This window comes from Haliotis rufescens, unplaced genomic scaffold (genome assembly GCF_023055435.1).
Source record: "Haliotis rufescens isolate VD_foot unplaced genomic scaffold, xgHalRufe1.0.p SCAF_3, whole genome shotgun sequence".
In the NCBI taxonomy this organism is placed as follows: Eukaryota; Metazoa; Mollusca; class Gastropoda; order Lepetellida; family Haliotidae; genus Haliotis; species Haliotis rufescens.
The window spans coordinates 795413-816441 of NW_025964001.1; the positions used below are offsets into that span (position 1 = coordinate 795413).

A 21029-nucleotide genomic window follows, 5' to 3' on the forward strand; every position below is an offset into this window, starting at 1 on the left:
GTTAAACAACATTCACTCACTCTTCATGTTCAGATTCGTCGTCGCCTAGGGCTGGGACGGGTAACTCGGGTACTCGGGTCGGGTGGGTCCTGAGTAGGACCCTGGTGCCCACAGAACTACCCAGTGGTTAGTTACGTGATGTATTGTTTAATGACAATAACAATCAAACTCCATGGCGCACAACAAGTCGCTTATTGTTCTCATTTCTTTCTGACTATGCACTCATTCCTTCTGACTTAGATGTTAGAGGAAACGTCAGCGTTTATCTAAATACCTTTTGCCAGGGGTCCGGTAAACCGATTCCCAATCTGACATTTTGTACCCACAACTTGAACCCTTCTGTGGGTTTCCGGGTAGGGTCGGGTAATAGGGGGTCGGGTACCCGGGTAATACATTCGGACTCGTACCAGCCCTAAGCGACAGCATGGAAAAAATCAAAGCAAACCTCAGTACTAAATTTAGTGTTTCACCATGCACAGGTTATACCCATCACTTCCAGAGTGAGTAGCTTTTAAAGGAGGAACAAGTTGCAGTTTTTATTGTTTTTTTTGGTTGTTGTTGGGTTTTTTAACGCCACACTCAGCAATATTCCACATATATGACGACGGTCTGGAAATAATCGAGTCTGGAACAGACAATTCAGTGATTGACATCATGAGCATCGATCCTCGCAACTGGCATACGATGACATGCCTCAACCAAGTCAGCAAGTATAGTCGCCTCTTTCGCGTCAAGCATGGATTGCTGAAGACCTATTATCTATTCGGATATTCACGGGTCAGTTGCACTACTGACTTTTATATCACCACGGAACACACATAAGACTAACATATACTCGCTGAAAAGAAATATTTGACAAAAAACAACGTGGTTCAATTATCTTACTAAAGGAGCCAAGATACTCTCTTCATTTTCAGAAACTGTATAATCTAGACTTACCAACTATTATATACTTGCATGGGGCTTCACTTGATATATTTATTTCGGGGTATGTATGACAGACCCAACACACGTCTGTGGAACAAGTTTTATCATTAACATAACGATCAGGCTAGAAATACGATTACCCTAATTACATTCAACACTGTCGCAATTTGTCACATGATACGCGGTTGACTCCTACCCTGTATCCGACCGCCTCCGTGGTCTAGTGGTAGAGCGTCCGCCCGGAGAGCGGAAGTTCCGGGGTTCGATCCCCGGCCGCGTCATACCAAAAGACGTTAAAAGATGGTACTTGTTGTTACACTGTCTGGCGCTCGACATTAAGGGGCTAAAACAAGGACTGGTCGGCTCGGAGTCAGTATACTGTGCATGTGTCTGAGTGGGGTATTCATGTTAAACTGCGGCATGGTATCTAAGTGAGCTAGCACTATAAATCGGCATCAGTCTGGACTACAAGCAGCCACACATACACGTCGCCATGTAAGTGCAATAATCTTGGACGCGACGTTAAACCCCATTTCACCTCACCTCACCTACCCTGTATCACCAGGCCTAGACTAACGCTTAGTCTCTGAAAATATATTATTTGATAGAAACAAGCAACTACATTTAAATTGAAAAGGATCCCCAATGAGATGGGTAAAATCTAGACTTGCTTCTTTTTAGGCTATAGCGTTACATTCAGGGTTGGGCGAAAGGGAAAATAATATGGTTCAGGGACTGTTAGACAGACTACACCAGACCGTGTCCAACTTACTATCTCCCTTTGATTCCTTACTTCCAATGAAGTCTGTCCTCACCAGTCGAGTGCATGTGCGCATGTCAGAAACTGGCACGTGCTTGTACTGCATCATGCATCTAGACGTGACCACAATTCCACACGGACCAAAACCCATCTCCACCTCCCGTGGTGAGTGTTTGGCGTCTGTTGAATTTTAATAAAATTATGTTTAAGGTTTCATTTCATTTACACGATTATCCTTCTGGACCTGGAGTTATGCCAGTACGTGATTAAGATATTGAAAGTGAGAATCTTGGATCCAGTTTAGATCTTGGAGCAAAGTTCCCGCGATCACATATGCATACACTACAGTGATTATATACTAGTATCATAACACACACGGTTAAAACCGTCATCCGTAGCTATTCTTAATAGCCGATTAAGCATTAACAATTAAAAGAATTCTACGCTGTATGATTTCTGGCAGTGCCTATGGGATAACAATGTCACTAAAATATCAGTTTGAGTATATACTGCGACAATGGTGCTGCCACTTGTAAGTGTTTCCAACTACTCATGTACAACTAATAATATAACTAAATAATTCTTAGTGTCACTGTACATGTTACTTACGATTTTAAATTATATGTTATTATTATACACGCCTTTCAACCAAGTCCTATAATAATGACATGTGTTATCAGGTAATTTCGATCGGAAGAATGGTTTATGATACTCACCATCGCGATCAAGATACTCACTCCGCGGGACTGTTAATAATAATAAAATCTGTACTTCTCAAACCTCACGGATGAGTGATTTCATTTGTCTGCTTGTCAAGAGTTGAACTTCGATGATCGCCAAAACGGGAAGAACTGAAGGCACTTTGCCAAGCGTGAACAGTTGGATTATCACTATCACGGAGATATTAAAGTGCCGATCATTCATAAACTTCACATATGACCCTTAACCTCTGGTACGTGGAGCCATCGAGTCTGGCACATTCGGGCACTGGGCCACTGTCATCAAATACTAAAATATTTCAATACATAAAACATTCGGAGCTTTTAAGTTGAATACAACCTTGGGGGTACGTTTTATTAGATTATATTCTGATGGGAATAATATGGATTGAAACAGCATGGTAAAATAAATTGAAAATTTCGGAGCTTGAGAATTAATAATGGCTTCATTATGCCCCATTTGTCACGACCCACGTCGTTTTATGTATCGATGAAAACATCGCCATGAAATACCATTATAATTCACATCGTGTGTTAAGACATCTAAATACTAATCTAAGATTATTGCTTTCCGTAATGAATCGGGCATACCGAATAGAGAGCGTGCAAAAGACATGTCATGGTACACTGCCTACAGTGATATCCTTATTAGGCCACCCAAGCGCTTATTGCTAAACAGCTGATCCTTTAGTCATAGTTAAGTGGGATGATTAGTTTGTACCGTATGGCTAGTATCGGTGATTCGCATCAATCAGACCCCTACAAAGTCGGTTCACGGTGTTTCTCCCCGGGCGATCACACTTGACCTAATGCCTCCTCTAGCAGACGACGCGCCGGCGACGTATGTCTACATAGTCATGAGGAAGATAGTTTTGAGCTGGATAAACACCGAAAGCTGTGTACCCAAGCCCTAGCGAAGGCGGGGCACCTGTATTTGTGAATGAACCGTCTACCCCGTTGTAGCGTATTTCGAGGGAAGTAGCAGCATGGACGCTGGGGAAGTGGAGGGGGTGAGTTTGTTGTTATTATTTTATTTCGTGCATATTGTCTGGTTAAGTATACACGTTCATTAGAACACATTGGACACCAACCCCAGGATCAGCACCAAGTGCATTCAATTACATCACTGATTAGACTCCTGTTTTGGTCAACGTGACTGCGAGTTTTTGCCGGTTATAAACTTGTGAAATACACCGCCAGTTTGAAGGACGATCTGATACAAACTTCACACAATCACAGATTAGGTTACTTCTATTACATGCTGACCCAAGAACATAAACAGTTGATAAGCATAATACCGACTGACAATACATCACTGGTACGCCTCTAGGACATGTTGTGTAACGCGGTCGTTAGAATTGTAATCTCATTTGGTAGATATGTGATAAGTGATAAATAATATAATCTTGTCAACAAAATGTTGACCACTGATCTTTGGATCGATACTGATCACAAATAATAATGGTCAGTTTTTGTTTTGATGTAAACTCTACTAAGACATGTATGGTGTACGGCAGTGAAATATTCAAGCTCATCATACAAATTGTGACTGGGTTGATATGAAGGTGGGGATCATGTCCTCTTCATTTGTGATAAGTATTCAATTTAAGAACAAAATATTTACTTCCTTTCATTACTTCTACAGTGACCAGTCAATGACGAATCTGAGAAACTCTAAGAATAATAATATCCTAAGACCTGTTGCTGTCCCTGAAGCATGTTTGTAATAATGACTATTTAGAGGATATTCCATGTGTTGAGTGAAATGTCATGTTGGTCTCATTGAATGACGGGGGGGGGGGGGGAGAGATATTTTCATGAGTGGTGTAGCCCCCCTGCCCCCCATCCCAACTCCAAAAATAACCATGTGTCATTATGTTGCCATGTCCATGTGGAACTAACGTAAATTAGAAACAAGGTAACTCACTGCAGTGATAATATGACTTTTCTCAACTTCAGAAAACTCAGTCTTTCACACTGAAGTATATAGTAAATTCTTTTTTCTTTAAAATCTAGTTTTAATAGTCGAGAATATGATCTTATAGAAATAAATACATGCTTAAGACATGTTAATTTACCTTGTCTCTGGTTGTGTAATATCTGTTTGAGACCAGAGTATATTACATAAGTTAAATGTTTGCCATACTTGTTTACATGTCTGTGTATTGAAGCAGCATATTCAGAAGTAGGTATGACATCAACGTTTGCCTGTTTCTGTTTCATATAGGTAGAAAAAGATATTCAGTAGCTACAGGGGTTTATCTAGAATTCTAAACTAAGTGCCCTTGGCAGGCAAACGGAAATAAATCATTATTTTGTTCAAACTTTGGATTTTTTTAGAAGTTCATATTTTTCTGAATTCTGAGATATTTTAACATTGCAATAATGTACAAATAAGCATAAAAGCTTCGTCCTCTTTATTGGTCCTGTTATCAGTGCTATACAGTTACCTCTACAAAGCCATAACATTAGTTCTAACTATTAAAATGAATTGGGAAATCTTTTATTGCAACTTGGGAATTTTTGCTGACATTTGCTCTCGGCTTGAGACCTAATGTCAGCCTCTGATCAGGTCAAGGTAAACCCTAAGCATTAACATCAACATCAGATATTGTTGACTGTTATATGACATTCTTTCAAATTCAACATATCATCTATAAAATGTCAAAGGCAAAACATTTATGCTTTGAATAGATCTTTCCTTAGACAGTTTTAATATTAAATACCAGAAACATTTTGGGATCTAGGTATCTGTTTATGAGTTCTTCAGTTGGAAATATGAAGATTATCTTTGCTATGGCCGAGAGCATAAATTCTAAACTTTGCCAATTCTTTCCGTTTCTATAAGTAACCATGGAAATATGATGACTTGTGTAAACAAGTGGGATGGTAAATACATGCGTGGATTCAGGTTACCTGAGCTTAACACAGGTAAAAATAGATGATGGCATACCTCGTGCCAAAATATATTTATCTGCCCCCTTCAACACCAGACCAAGCCGTGCTGATCAATTCTGTACACATGGCGAGAAAAAAATATGTATTTTCATTTTGTTAAATAGTTGAGCTCATGCTGTTCTTTTCTTACTTTTTTACAGGTTCTGTTTTAAAACATTTCAGATTGGGGAGATAGCTAACTGAAGAGAAGGTAGCAAGTGCAGTTCCATGAGCAATATCATATTATAGTGTAATCATAAATGTGAGATATACATTTCTGGGGATTTCATAACTTTGAATTTGTTTATCATCAGTGAAACAGTGAAGAACATAAAGTGAGTGAGTAAGTGATTACATTTGTAGGACATAGGGCATGTTATCAAATTTTTAGATGATTTGAGTGATTGAGTGAGTCAGCATGGTTTTATGCTGCTTTTAGCAATATTCCACCAATATCATGACATGGGACACCAGAAATGGGCTTCACACATTGTACCCTTGTCGGGCCTTGTCGGGAATTGAACCCGGGTCTTCGGCGTGACGAGCAAACGCTTTAAGTTCCAGGCTACCCGACCGCCCCTAGATGATTAGAAGTAGTGTTACTTGTATATTTAGAAACCCCTAGGAAGAACTATATCCTTCCTATCTTCAACTGTAACTCTATCGGATACAGGTGCTGTGTTCACCAGGGTATCCATGACGGGTGCACCAGGTTACAGGATGCGGAATAGCTAGTAGGGTACTGTAAATCTCCTGCAAGTACAACCGTGGAAATTCATCCCAATAGTCATAACATATACTGAACAAAACTTGTTAGGGATCATCAATTTTGGGGGATATTTTGACTCAGTCCTCACTAAAATACAATCTCCCGAAAAATATTTGTGATCCCTAACTTTTTTTGTTCAGTGTGTAAGGAAACCCTGAATACCCATACCAAGCCCCTAAACTTTTCCAGAACTCAGGATACCTTTAACATTAGATGAACTGATTCAGGCTGGCGGCTTGTTCAAATTTCCTGAAGTACTTCAGCTGTATTCATGGTATAGATCATACCTGTAGTTTTTGTAGGTCAGTCGACTTCTTTGTTCACCTGTTTAGATTTTTCAGGCAAAAGGTCTAAATTTTATCAGCACTCAAACAAATAACAATAACCTATAGACAAGCTGTGAAGAAATAAGAAGTATGGAGAGCTTTTGGGTAACGTTTTGGGCAGAATGCTTGATTATTTCCCTGGTTTAAGAAGTGTGACATTTGTAAGAATTTGTATGGTTTACACTTTCACATAATTGCATCTGTAGGATAGAATATTTTTAAAAGTTTATGAAAATGTTTTTTGGTACTTTAGAAATATGAAATTAGAAAGTTATAAAACCTTGACAATGTCAGTGACAAATTCTTAGCACATTAATTCAGATTAATTTTGTCCTAAAATAAGAATTGCCAGCAGTATTCAAAGTCTTACAGTTTTCCCCTGTGTGAGTGAAGATTTCCCTGGGACTGATACCTCCCATGTAATCAGTAGCCGTCTTGTCAGTGGCCACTCAAGGAGAAAATTCATCCCTCACTAGCCACAAGCTATTATGTGGCCTTCAGTTTGTTTACAATACCCTTGTAATCTATTCAAGTAGATGATGACACCAGGGAAAAAGAGTTTTAAAGTTTCAATAAAGCAAAACTACCTGTATTCTGTATCTTTACAGCAGACGTCTTTGTACACAAGGGATTGTCTAACCCTACTCAACCACACAGAAAAATCACATATTGTGAAAAAGTTCATGTCAGTAAGTGGAATTATATGATAGGATAGAAGCGATTTTATCATAAACAACAAATTATGGTCTGGAATAAGACCCAGCTGTAATTTTACCGGGATGAAATTAGCTTTGGGTCAGAAACACCCACCATTAATTCTGTTGTTGAGGAAGGTGAAGGACTTGTTCAAATGTCTGATTGAAAGAGCCTCTTTGTAAGTTATTGTACATGTTAATAGGAGAAGTGGATTAAAACTGCTTCAGCCCTCACAGGCTAGGAGTACACAGGCAGTTTGTCAGTCTGACCTGTCACGCTATTGACAATAATAACTTTCAATAAATGACTGCTAGTTTGAAGCACGGTCGTGTTAACCTGATGGTTTACTGCAAATATGAAAGGTATGAGTGACAGGTTTTCATCTCTTGTGCAACTCAGCATTTCAGTCTAGATGTTATAGTCAATGAGTAAAATCAGTAGGTGTGTAAAATGTGATTCACTTAGGCAGTTTATAAAAGGCTCAGTCATTTTGCAAATTGACTGGAAAATCTGTCCATTTATTTGACAGATTGACTAAACATTATTAAGAAGTTCAAAAGGGCATAAAATAATCACAATAGACTAATTATGCTGGCCAAATAATAGAAAAATATACATCAACTTGTTTCTTTTAGTCCTATCATTTTGAGTCTCTGGGTGATTAAATTAACCTTCACTATGTTTGGAATTCATTATCATAATAACATATTATTTTAAGTTTTCAGTCAATGTGTAAAACAGCTGAAATATTTTGGCGTTTTGTAAATTGCCTAAGTGACAATTTCAGTCATTTCTCACATTGACTGTTACATATATAAGTACTAAATATCCAAGTGACAAACAATTGTTTGGTTCACATACACAGCATGCGAGAATTGATCCGCACTGTAAGCCTGTTCAAATACACTGATCTGTCCTGCTTAAGTGTGTTCTTATTAATCAATATATTTTGTCATACAGACCCTGTTGAAATAGTGACTTATTGATATGTTTCAGCATTTACTTGAGCAACACAACTATGTTGAGTGATTATCATACAAGCCAGGCAGTCTTATCAGTTTTGAAAACATTTTTCATAAGTAAATATTACAGTTAGATAACTTCTCCTATATCAACTTATGAGAGGGGTCAGATGGATGATATATGTTCTTTGTAAGGACTATTGTGCATTATGCTGTAACTTACAAATACTGGTTGTTGTAGAAGTACTGGGGTCAGGGCAATTCGCAGTCCCCCAAACTTGATTCAAATCCCTTACCTCATCTGTCTGATGACTGACATTTTAATATGAATATCAATCAACAGCGATAGAAACTGACATTTTTAGTCCACTAGTGCTTATAATGATAACATATAGCAAAACCCTTAATAATAGCAAATTTAGTCTTTGTGATACCTCAACTATTTGGCAGTGTTGCAAGGACGATATATCTAGTGTTAGTTTCTATCACTGATCCAGCAGTTATTATGTTTCTTAGTTACAGGACAGCGCACTCATCACAAACTCAAGACCTAGACAGTAAGTTTAGTCTGTTGCACAGCCCCTGAACCATAGTATTTTCCCTTCTGCCCAGCCCTCACTGAAATGCTTAGCTCTAAATGAAGCAAGTTAGATTTTTCGCAGGCTCTAAATCCCCCATCTCACTGGGGCTCCTTTTCAGTGTAAATGTAGTTGCTTGTTTCAATCAAAATAATTATATTCAGAGACTAGTTGTCAGTCTAGCTTTATACTTATAGTAACAACTGTGCTTAGAGGGTTAGGAAGGAGATTTCAGAGGATATTATTGTAGTCACAAGGAGATTTGGAGAGTAAGTTGTCTCTGAGGATGCTCAGGTGGTAGTGTCATCCATCAATCAGTATGACAAATTGATGGAACACTTGCAGTATTGCCGTGAAGCAATATTCAGAGGTCTACTGAATAACCTTAAGGTTTTGTATATAACTCCTTGACAATTATGAAGGGTATCTTCTTACTTATTTTTAATCTAATATTTAGGCTTTATGTTATCTATCATCTTAGGATATGAAACCAAAACAAACAAATGAATTTTTTTTTTTATAATAAATGTTTTGAACACTAGGTGTAGTGTTAATTTGAAGTGAATTAAAGTGCTGTGCACAGATAATGTTTTTTGTTAAGTTTAAGATATATTCCCTAAAAGACATACATTGCCGTTGTGAGAAACCCTCTGTATCTCCAGGGTTCGCATTTCGGTAAACCTATGCTAATGTAGGATGGTGAGAACCATGTAAGTGCTGTTTTCCTGGACAATAATACTGTTTATCACTGGTTTCTCCATTTTCTTATTCTATACCGAAAGACAGGTTCACCACAATGTGCAAATATGAGAGCAAAGACTGCCATGTGCAATAACTAGAAAAAAGGAAATGTTTTTATTAAATCAGTTAGTGTTTTTTTTGTGCTGACAATGAATTATTCTGGGGACAAACATAATAAATGTTCTGCTAAAGAATAAAGAATAAAGAAAGAATATGTATTGTACAAATGTTCCGAATATGCCAGTAACACCTTATGCAAATACTGCCATGTTTTCCTAATACCAGAGAAGATTGAAGGCTTCTTATATTGCAAGCAGCACTAGGATGAGAAGTGAGGGTTCTCACATCTCTCTGGTGTTTATTTGTAATGCTAAAGCTTCCAGATTCACACTCGTACTCTCAACTCAATCTGAGACAGGACTGTGCAGAAATAACATGAATTCAATAAGGAGCGATAAACAAAATCTATTAACTGTTGAAGTAACCTGTAGCCTCCGGCCCAGCCCAGTATTCATCCCACAATCCAGTAGACACGTGGACGTGAATTGTTTGTAAGTAGGAAGAATAGCGTTACAGCAGTTGGAATTCTGATTGACGGAATTGTGTGTCAGTCCAAAAGACAACCACCATGTATACAATATCTATTGATTGCTGGGGATGAATGGCAAGCCAGCACTCTTCATCCCCATCTATTATTCATCGGCCATGACCAACAGGGCTTGCTATGGTTTTATTACACAGATGGTTGGGTATATTCTCCCAGGGGTGGTCTGCATGTAGAACTGTCCCCTGACCAACAGGGCTTGCTATGGTTTTATTACACAGATGGTTGGGTATATTCTCCCAGGGGTGGTCTGCATGTAGAACTGTCCCCTGACCAACAGGGCTTGCTATGGTTTTATTACACAGATGGTTGGGTATATTCTCCCAGGGGTGGTCGGCATGTAGAACTGTCCCCTGACCAACAGGGCTTGCTATGGTTTTATTACACAGATGGTTGGGTATATTCTCCCAGGGGTGGTCGGCATGTAGAACTGTCCCCTGACCAACAGGGCTTGCTATGGTTTTATTACACAGATGGTTGGGTATATTCTCCCAGGGGTGGTCGGCATGTAGAACTGTCCCCTGACCAACAGGGCTTGCTATGGTTTTATTACACAGATGGTTGGGTATATTCTCCCAGGGGTGGTCGGCATGTAGAACTGTCCCCTGACCAACAGGGCTTGCAATGGTTTATTACACAGATGGTTGGGTATATTCTCCCAGGGGTGGTCGGCATGTAGAACTGTCCCCTGACCAACAGGGCTTGCTATGGTTTTATTACACAGATGGTTGGGTATATTCTCCCAGGGGTGGTCGGCATGTAGAACTGTCCCCTGACCAACAGGGTTTGCTATGGTTTTATTACACAGATGGTTGGGTATATTCTCCCAGGGGTGGTCGGCATGTAGAACTGTCCCCTGACCAACAGGGTTTGCTATGGTTTTATTACACAGATGGTTGGGTATTTTCTCCCAGGGTTGGTCGGCATGTAGAACTGGGAACCATTTATTGACACTTTATTTGGGAAATGTCTGTTTGAGTAATGTGTCCTATTCACTGGCAATGGCTGTGCTGACAGCTGGCACTGTAGAACACTCGATGATGTGATGCTGTGCTGATAGCTGGCACTGTAGAACACTTGATGATGTGATGCTGTGCTGACAGCAGGCACTGTAGAACACTTGATGATGTGATGCTGACAGCGGGCACTGTAGAACACTTGATGATGTGATGCTGACAGCAGGCACTGTAAAACACTTGATGATGTGATGCTGTGCTGACAACAGGCACTGTAGAACACTTGATGATGTGATGCTGTGCTGACAGCAGGCACTGTAGAACACTTGATGATGTGATGCTGACAGCAGGCACTGTAGAACACTTGATGATGTGATGCTGTGCTGACAGCAGGCACTGTAGAACACTTGATGATGTGATGCTGACAGCAGGCACTGTAGAACACTTGATGATGTGATGCTGTGCTGACAGCAGGCACTGTAGAACACTTGATGATGTGATGCTGACAGCGGGCACTGTAGAACACTTGATGATGTGATGCTGACAGCAGGCACTGTAAAACACTTGATGATGTGATGCTGTGCTGACAACAGGCACTGTAGAACACTTGATGATGTGATGCTGTGCTGATAGCAGGCACTGTAGAACACTTGATGATGTGATGCTGACAGCTGGCACTGTAGAACACTTGATGATGTGATGCTGTGCTGACAGCAGGCACTGTAGAACACTTGATGATGTGATGCTGTGCTGACAGCTGGCACTGTAGAACACTTGATGATGTGATGCTGTGCTGACAGCAGGCACTGTAGAACACTTGATGATGTGATGCTGTGCTGACAGCTGGCACTGTAGAACACTTGATGATGTGATGCTGGCACTGTAGAACACTTGATGATGTGATGCTGTGCTGACAGCAGGCACTGTAGAACACTTGATGATGTGATGCTGACAGCAGGCACTGTAGAACACTTGTTGATGGTATGCTGTGCTGACAGCAGGCACTGTAGAACACTTGATGATGTGATGCTGTGCTGGCAGCAGGCACTGTAGAACACTTGTTGATGGTATGCTGTGCTGACAGCAGGCACTGTAGAACACTTGATGATGTGATGCTGTGCTGACAGCAGGCACTGTAGAACACTTGATGATGTGATGCTGACAGCTGGCACTGTAGAACACTTGATGATGTGATGCTGACAGCAGGCACTGTAGAACACTTGATGATGTGATGCTGACAGCTGGCACTGTAGAACACTTGATGATGTGATGCTGTGCTGACAGCAGGCACTGTAGAACACTTGATGATGTGATGCTGTGCTGACAGCTGGCACTGTAAAACACTTGATGATGTGATGCTGGCACTGTAGAACACTTGATGATGTGCTGACAGCAGGCACTGTAGAACACTTGTTGATGGTATGCTGTGCTGACAGCAGGCACTGTAGAACACTTGATGATGTGATGCTGTGCTGACAGCAGGCACTGTAGAACACTTGATGATGTGATGCTGACAGCTGGCACTGTAGAACACTTGATGATGTGATGCTGACAGCTGGCACTGTAGAACACTTGATGATGTGATGCTGACAGCAGGCACTGTAAAACACTTGATGATGTGATGCTGACAGCGGGCACTGTAGAACACTTGATGATGTGATGCTGTGCTGACAGCGGGCACTGTAGAACACTTGATGATGTGATGCTGTGCTGATAGCAGGCACTGTAGAACACTTGATGATGTGATGCTGACAGCGGGCACTGTAGAACACTTGATGATGTGATGCTGTGCTGACAGCGGGCACTGTAGAACACTTGATGATGTGATGCTGTGCTGACAGCTGGCACTGTAGAACACTTGATGATGTGATGCTGACAGCGGGCACTGTAGAACACTTGATGATGTGATGCTGACAGCGGGCACTGTAGAACACTTGATGATGTGATGCTGTGCTGACAGCAGGCACTGTAGAATACTTGACAATGTGATGCTGTGGTGTATTTTACCCTCTTGGGTTCAGAAGCAGAATTGAACAGAATAAATCCACAGGGTCCCATTCCTGTGTCCCCTTGGGATCCAAGGCAGAAACGAACCTCTGTACCCCATACCAGTGTTTGAAATAATCTAATAACCCAACAAGACAGTCGGGCAGGTGACTCATAAGCGTTGTCTGTCCATCTTCAAAGTTACCTGTCTGCATTCAGACCTAAATAATGTTGAAAAGTCGCTAAAAATAAGAGACAAATCATTTCGTAATTCAGTCGAAATAATGAAAACAATTACGTTCGGTTGCAGTAAAACTAAATACGTAAGTTGTCTTAAAATTTAAAATCATCTGCCAGATAGTCGAGCAGGATGAGGAAAATATGCAGCCGACAGAAATTTTTTTTACCAGCCACGGGCAGTCGGGCAGGTAGTTATTTGGGACACTGCATACTAGTCTCTCTGTGTTGATTCTGGGGCAGAATATATGCCCAGTATTCTAAGCATGTGTCTCCCAGTTGAGATTAGGGGGAAGAATACATCACCAGTATCCCATGCATGTCTCCCAGTTAGGATTCCAGGGTAGAATAGATCCCTTACTACTGGTAACCTGTGCTTGTTGAGAGACTTGACTGTGATGTGGTTCAGGTGGTTGCAGTGTGTGACCTGGCTGATTGTCTGTCATCATACCATAATGGCATGAGTTGTTGCTCATGATATCAACCACTGGTTTGCCCGATCTAAACAAGAACAATGTCAGACATTACCACACGTTCTGTAGTGACTTTCATGGAGTCTGCTCAAACACAGCACTGGTAGACAACATGCTTGGACTCATAACTGGTAGGATTTTGTTTGTTGTTTAATGCCGCACTCAGCAATATTCCAGCTATATGATGGCAGTCTGTAAATAACTGAGTCTAGAAACAGATAATCCAGTGATTGACATCATGAGCATCAATCTACACATTTGAGATCTATACGATGATATGCCTTAACCAAGTCAGCGAGTCTGACCACCCGATCCCGTTAGTCGCCTCTCACAACAAGCAGGGGTTGCTCAAGACCAATTCTAATTTGATGTTTATAGATAAATAATAGTTGACTGAAGCCTCTGTTGAGTTCAGTGAATTTTGTGATAATAGTAACTTAACAAGAAAGGATTTTAATCAGTTGGTCTAATCTTTCCTTTACTTCATGCATTGTCTGAGCCCTTGTTGCTGTGTGTGCATGGAGAGGCGAGGCCATGTTCCTTCCAATGCCTCACAGCTAGAACCACATGCCACAGTATGGGTACAATACACTGTATACACAAGACCTTTTAACCCCAACAGATTGCAGCACTACTTGGGCTGATGTGACATGCTTGTCAATAATGGGTAGTCATAGATTAGTAACAAAGCTTTGTTGAAAGGGAGAGTTCACAAGCAAGCTGAATATCGAGGATGCTGCAGATGGATGTTTACAGCAGCAGGTGACTCTTGTCTTGGGTTTTTCATTTCCACGGAACTGATATCAGTGGTTTTAAAATGCTGTATTCCATCATTAAAGGGAAAAGCAAAAAACATTTTATGTTTAAAATTCATTTTGAAAGCATGGCTTCCTTACATGAGTAGGTGTCAGTGAATCTGCACTTGACCTTATGATAGTTGGACATACAGTTTTGTTTGTTTGTTTGTTGTTTAATGCTGCTCTCAGCAATATTCCAGCTGTATGACGTCAGTCTTTAAATAATCGAGTCTGGACCAGACAATCCAGTGACTGACATGAGCATCGATCTACGCAATTGGGATACGAAGACATTTATCAACCAAGTCAGTGAATCTGACCACCCGATCCTGTTAGTCGCCTCTTATGACAAGCATTGTCGCCTTTTATGGCAAGTCTGTGATAATCCACAGTAGTGTGACTTTTAATGACTAGGAAATATACAGGGAGACTGTTTGGGGCAGTATGTGACATGTTAAAGGATCTCAGGAAATGACAGATCAGCGTCAGACAGAGACCTACACAACGATGGACTGCTGCGTGCGGGTGAACAACATTGTGAGTTAATTATGATCACTGATAACATCACTCAGTTACCCAAGATGAATTTAATCTCCTAGCTGAAAACAAATGACCTCCATTGCAAAGTACATAATGAGTTCTGTGTAAACGACATTCCTACTTAGCTAAGTCAAGCACCTGTTGATGTAGGAGCGAGCACAAGCACCTGTCAGTGCAGGGGGCCATGCATTAGTCTCTTCCATGCAGTAAGACTTTATTATCTTATCCATGTTTCCCTATGGAGACATGATTTGCATAAAAATCAAAGCAATATTTTCAGATACAATTAAATTGACTCATTACAGTGAATGTGGACTTACGCTGCATTCCAGCAATATCACACCAGGGGGGTGGGGGGACACCAGAAATGGGCTTCACACATTGTACCCAAGTGGGTCTTCAACATGACGAGCAAACGCTTTAACCACTAGGCTACCCCACCGCCCCGACTCATTACAGAAACCCTTTGGAAAACCCAAATGAGGCATAAAGATATAAAACAGTGATGGTATATTCTGGGAGTTTAGCAGTGACATCCTGTTCATCATGACAGTGTAACACAGTGAAGCATGTATATCGGGATGTTTGGATTCCCAGGGAAGTCATTTGGAAGTTTCTGAACTGTCAGAGTCTGTCAGAACATAATTTCTGGATTAACAGGGTCTGGACTACTGGGGTTTCTGGATTAACAGGGTCTGGACTAAGAGGGTCTGGAATACAGGGGTTTCTAGATTAACAGGGTTTGGACAACTGGGGTTTCTAGATTAACAGGGTTTGGACAACAGGGGTTTCTGGATAACAGGGCCTGGACTGCTGAGATTTCTGAATTAAAGGTGTCTTGACTACTGGGGTGTCTGGACTAACAGGGTCTGAATATCACTGTAGAGATAAGGTGACCGCGACAAGACTTAATGAAATTCAGGCACTATACAGAGTCAACAGTACAGGAGGGCTAGGGCTAGGTTCCCTCTCCAACCACTGTTTGTGAATGCAATATTGCCAAAGTATTGCATATAGTGCTGACATTGATCTGCCTGTTGGGATACGAATCATAGAGGGTACAAATATTTCACTTCTGAAAAAAATATGTTATATACATATTGTGTTACTTTTGTGGCTTTGTATTTCTTTGTCAATGTAAAGTTTACTCAATCTAAGTTTTTCCAAATGCTGCCTAAAGTTTTGAATCCAGTTCTCTGTGATGCTTGATGATAATCAATGAGTAGTGGCTACGCTCTACTTATGAAATAATGATTGTCCAGAACTTTGTAATCACACAGAAAATAATGCCATTTGATAGATTTTAGTCAGAATGTTCAGTCAATCTTGTTGTCTGTAAACAATTCATTATACATATACAACTCAAAAGAAGTTAAGGATATGATAGATTAACTGTTGTAATATGAAAGAATTGGATGGTTCTTAACTTCATTTGAGTAGTATATTACAATATGCAACCTGTTAAGTAATTTCATTTATCATGATTCATGAATGAGATTCTTAAAACTTGAAAACAATGCAATACAATTCCTGGAAAATGCAGACAGAAAGCGGGAGCAATTTTTTTTAATTATGTCCACTGATCAATGACAAAAACACACTTCCCATCACGACAGTACACGTGTGACAGGGTAGGTAAGGGAGTTAAGCACAAGCAGTATATTTGTATGGTACTGAGGGGTTTATCTAGGATTCCAAACTAAAAAACTCATCGTTCCTTTTCAAAATTGGGATTTTTGTCAAGGTTCTTATTTTCTCAAATCAACAGGTATTTTAACATTGCTTTCAAGGCAATAGTGTGAAACTAAGCGCTGAAGCCTTTTCGATCCTTCTCCTGTTGTCAGTGAAATACAAGTCACCTCTACATAGCCATAACGTTGGTTATCATTGGTTCATTCCTGTTGTCAGTGAAATACAAGTCACCTCTACATAGCCATAACGTTGGTTATCATTGGTTCATTACTACATGGGATGGAAACTTTGTTATTCCAATTTAGGAATTTGTACCGTCAGTGGCTGCAGACTTTGGGTCGAACATCCGCCTTTGAGCAGGTCTAGATACATCCCTGGTACAATTAGGCTCCAGTGTGTTCATTATGGGAATTTTAGCAGATTTGACAAGTTTCACCCCTTTGTCTAACATTCTTTTGTTAGGTGTGTACAGTGGGAGAAATTAACTTAAAATGTTTGTTAGCCCGAATAGAGATAACATATAAAGACTGAAATGCATGGACTTGTAGTTCACAGAGCACCTTTGACTTGGGCTATCTGACTTGTGCAATTTTCTACCCCTATATAATTCACAAGACAGTGTTTAGACTAAGGTATTTAAAATAAAAAAACCTTGACAAGACCATATGTGTCAACATACATACAAAATTGAAAGCGTGTTTCAGTTATAATGAGGAAGGAATTGAATCCATTTTATGACACTTCTTTTACATTGCATGAACGTTATGAGATTGTCTCCCTTTGATCAGTGAATACAAAGTTAAAAGAGGGACATTTGTGATGGGTTCTTTCAGAATTTTAGGTTTCATGTTTTTGTGTTCTTTTTCTGCAGTTGATGTGTTATTTTGGTAAAATGAGATTGAGTTATTTGTCGTTATCCTGAAGAGTTCATTTATTTTGCCCTTAAACTATTTATCACTATCAGTTTATCTTCAGTAAGTCATTATTCTGGCTGGCTAGACAAAAAGATTTGTGGTTGGTTTGGGGTCATGTAAAAGTCCTTTGTGTTATTGTAAAGTACAAAATGATGTGCTTTGTCTCACAACGACACTAGTTATTAACCTGAAATGTTTACAAGTCATAACATGCATGGACACCCACTAAGAAACTGAAATTCTTCTTGTTCAACTCAGGATGCATTTGACATGAAACTGGCGACATATATTCAGGACCTGCATGAAAGAATATCGGTAAGATAAATTTGTTGGGGCATATGGTGTGATGTACCCCTCGAGATAGGTTGACACCTTATAATGTCCATGGCCTTGTAGGGTGATATGAGACTGTATGGAGCTATTGTTACAACACCATGAAGGGCACCTTTAGCTGTTGATGTCCACTGCCTTGTAGGGTGATATGAGACTGTATGGAGCTATTGTTACAACATCATGAAGGGCACCTTTAGCTGTTGATGTCCACTGCCTTGTAGGGCGATATGAGACTGTATGGAGCTATTGTTACAACATCATGAAGGGCACCTTTAACTGTTGATATCCACTGCCTTATAGGGCGATATGAGACTGTATGGAGCTATTGTTACAACATCATGAAGGTACCTTTAACTGTTGATGTCCACTGCCTTGTAGGGCGATTTGAGACTGTATGGACCTATTGTTACAACACCATGAAGGTACCTTTAACTGTTGATGTCCACTGCCTTGTGGGGCGATATGAGACTGTATGGACCTATTGTTACAACAACATGAAGGGCACTTTAGCTGATGATATCCACTGCCTTGTAGGGTGATATGAGACTCTATGGACCTATTGTTACAACACCATGAAGGGCACTTTTAACTGTCGATGTCCACTGCCTTGTAGGGTGATATGAGACTGTATGGACCTATTGTTACAACACCATGAAGGGCACTTTAGCTGTTGATATCCACTGCCTTGTAGGGTGATATGAGACTGTATGGACCTATTGTTACAACACCATGAAGGGCACTTTTAGCTGTCGGTGTCCACTGCCTTGTAGGGCGATATCAGACTGTATGGACCTATTGCTACAATACAACAAAAGGTCCCTTCACCTTGTTGCAGGTTACTGGGTGAGCCCGTGAGTCTTGCCTGAAGTTACATGAGCTCAGTCTGATACCTTTTAATACTTACCTGGATCCTGTAACAAGATGTGGATAACGGTTTCAGATTCATAGTTTTACTGTGATGATGGATGATGATTGAACATTGCCTTGAAGCTGTGTCATTAATATCTGTCGTCAGTACTTGCCCTACATTCAAAACAACTAATTATAGTCTCCCACAGATAGGGTTAATGTCACACAAATAGATTTTTTACTGACTTTGTTGTGGTCAGCTATAGGCTGTAAAGAACACTCAGATTTTGTAGTTTGAGATACTTGTTGTTTTCTGTGGAGTTTGTTCGAGACATGCAATATATTTTATATAAAGGAAATCCGAATGATATGTGAGTTCCTTATGTAAGTAGAAGTGCTTGCTTACCGACACAAATGACATTGATATATTGTGACCCAGTGTCCCAGTAAGCAAGTCTATGGTCCTTGTGATATATATTGAGAGGGAGGTATACCCTATTTAGGCCATTTCTGCCCATTTCTACTTGATACATTGTTTGGGTGGGTTTGGGGGTGTTTTATTCCTTAGTTATCAATAGTATTTTTGTGATATGTAAATAATGATACTTGTTTCCTTTGAGAGGATGATGAATTAATTGGACATGAGTGCTACCAAAATGTATGGCATATAGAAAGTCATCTTTTGTACACTCATGGATGAAAACTCCCCTCCCCTTTTCCTTCCTGCTATATATGACAGCCGGTTCTTTGTGCTGCTAGCATCAAGTGTGTCAGCTGGCTACACAGCTCCATCGTTATTCTGGGATGCAATACAATCAGTTACAATTGAAACAGCAGATTAACGAGACATTGTGATGAGGATTTAATTACTGAAATGTTGGCCACTTTTTCTTCATGGCTGCTTGAAGTTATGTTGAAGCAATAAAAGCAGAACTAACCAGGACTAGTGATTACACAGATGATGTGGATCTTAGGAACTGCCTTCTATGCAAGGACCACCACCGATTTCCTGGAGATATTTTGGCAGTTTGAAGAAGGAAATACTAAACTGAGGGACTATTCTCTTGATATTTGTAGCACACTTGAACACATAGTTACTGTCCTGTCATGAAACCATCAACTTTTTTATCTGTCCCATTTGCCCAGTGAACCACAATATCTCACATTTGCCTCATTTAAAAGTGATAACATATTGTAAACATGGCCGCCACAGCAGCCATAATGAAATTATCATTTTGGCTCATCACAAGCTATCTTAACATGCAACAATTTGTAATTGAGACACAGTGATTTTTAACTTTTTCTGACCTCCATTATTATGTATTATGTACTCCCATGAAATATGATTGTACAATGACTTTTAAAAATATTCTGATTGGAGGCTAAACAAATGACATTATCGCTCTTCTTATCTAGGGATTTTTCTGGGCCTGTTCAGAGGCCGATATTTGGTCCGAAATCTGCAGCAAATGTCAGAAATTATTCCCAAATCACAATTACAAATGTCCCAGTTCATGTTACATACAAAGACAGTAATAACTAATGTTATGGCTTTGTTCATGTGACTTGTATTTCACTGACCTAATGGAGTAACATAACAATCTTTTGCCAGATTGCCTGCCAAGGCCACTTGATTTGGAATTCTGGATAAATCCCTGTTATCTGATAAAACTGGCTGATTTGAAAGTCACCACATGTACACTTCCACACATCTCATAGTGCTGTCATAGTGCTGTCATAGTGCTGTATGTTAATTCAGTGTTTTAATTTCTTCTCTTAATTTTACAATTTGGCATATAGATGGAGAAATAATTCAAATAAACCTGTATAATTTCTATATTTTCCAAGCTGAACACTGATAAGAGCATGAATAGGTTAGTGCACTCCTCCACAGGCAAACGAGATGCGCTTTATGCATTAATGGAATATTCTGAATCAAGGCTCACTTCCATCTCATCTGAATCAAACTGTCCAAGCTCGGCACATTGCACTTGCCAGTATGTTACGAGGAATAACCCGCTGAAACAATGGATATGCGGTATGCGCTTTATGCAACAATGGAATACCCTGAATCAAGGCTCACTCCCATCTCATCTAAATCAAACTGTCCAACCTCGGCACATTGCACTTGCCAGTATGTTACGAGGAATAACCCGCTGAAACAATGGATATGCGGTATGCGCTTTATGCAACAATGGAATACCCTAAATCAAGGCTCACTCCCATCTCATCT

At 40.1% G+C, this 21029-nt stretch overlaps 1 protein-coding gene across 1 annotated transcript in view; it reads left to right on the forward strand.

The window, feature by feature from the left end:
* The first annotated feature begins 3272 nt into the window (after window positions 1–3272).
* Window positions 3273–21029, forward strand: part of LOC124140720 (centrosomal protein of 170 kDa-like) — a 182767-nt gene continuing 165010 nt past the window's right edge. The window contains exon 1 of the mRNA XM_046508427.2: window positions 3273–3416. Within this exon, the coding sequence (XP_046364383.2) occupies window positions 3393–3416 (24 nt within the window). The 5' untranslated portion in view covers window positions 3273–3392. The remainder of the gene's footprint in view (window positions 3417–21029) is intronic.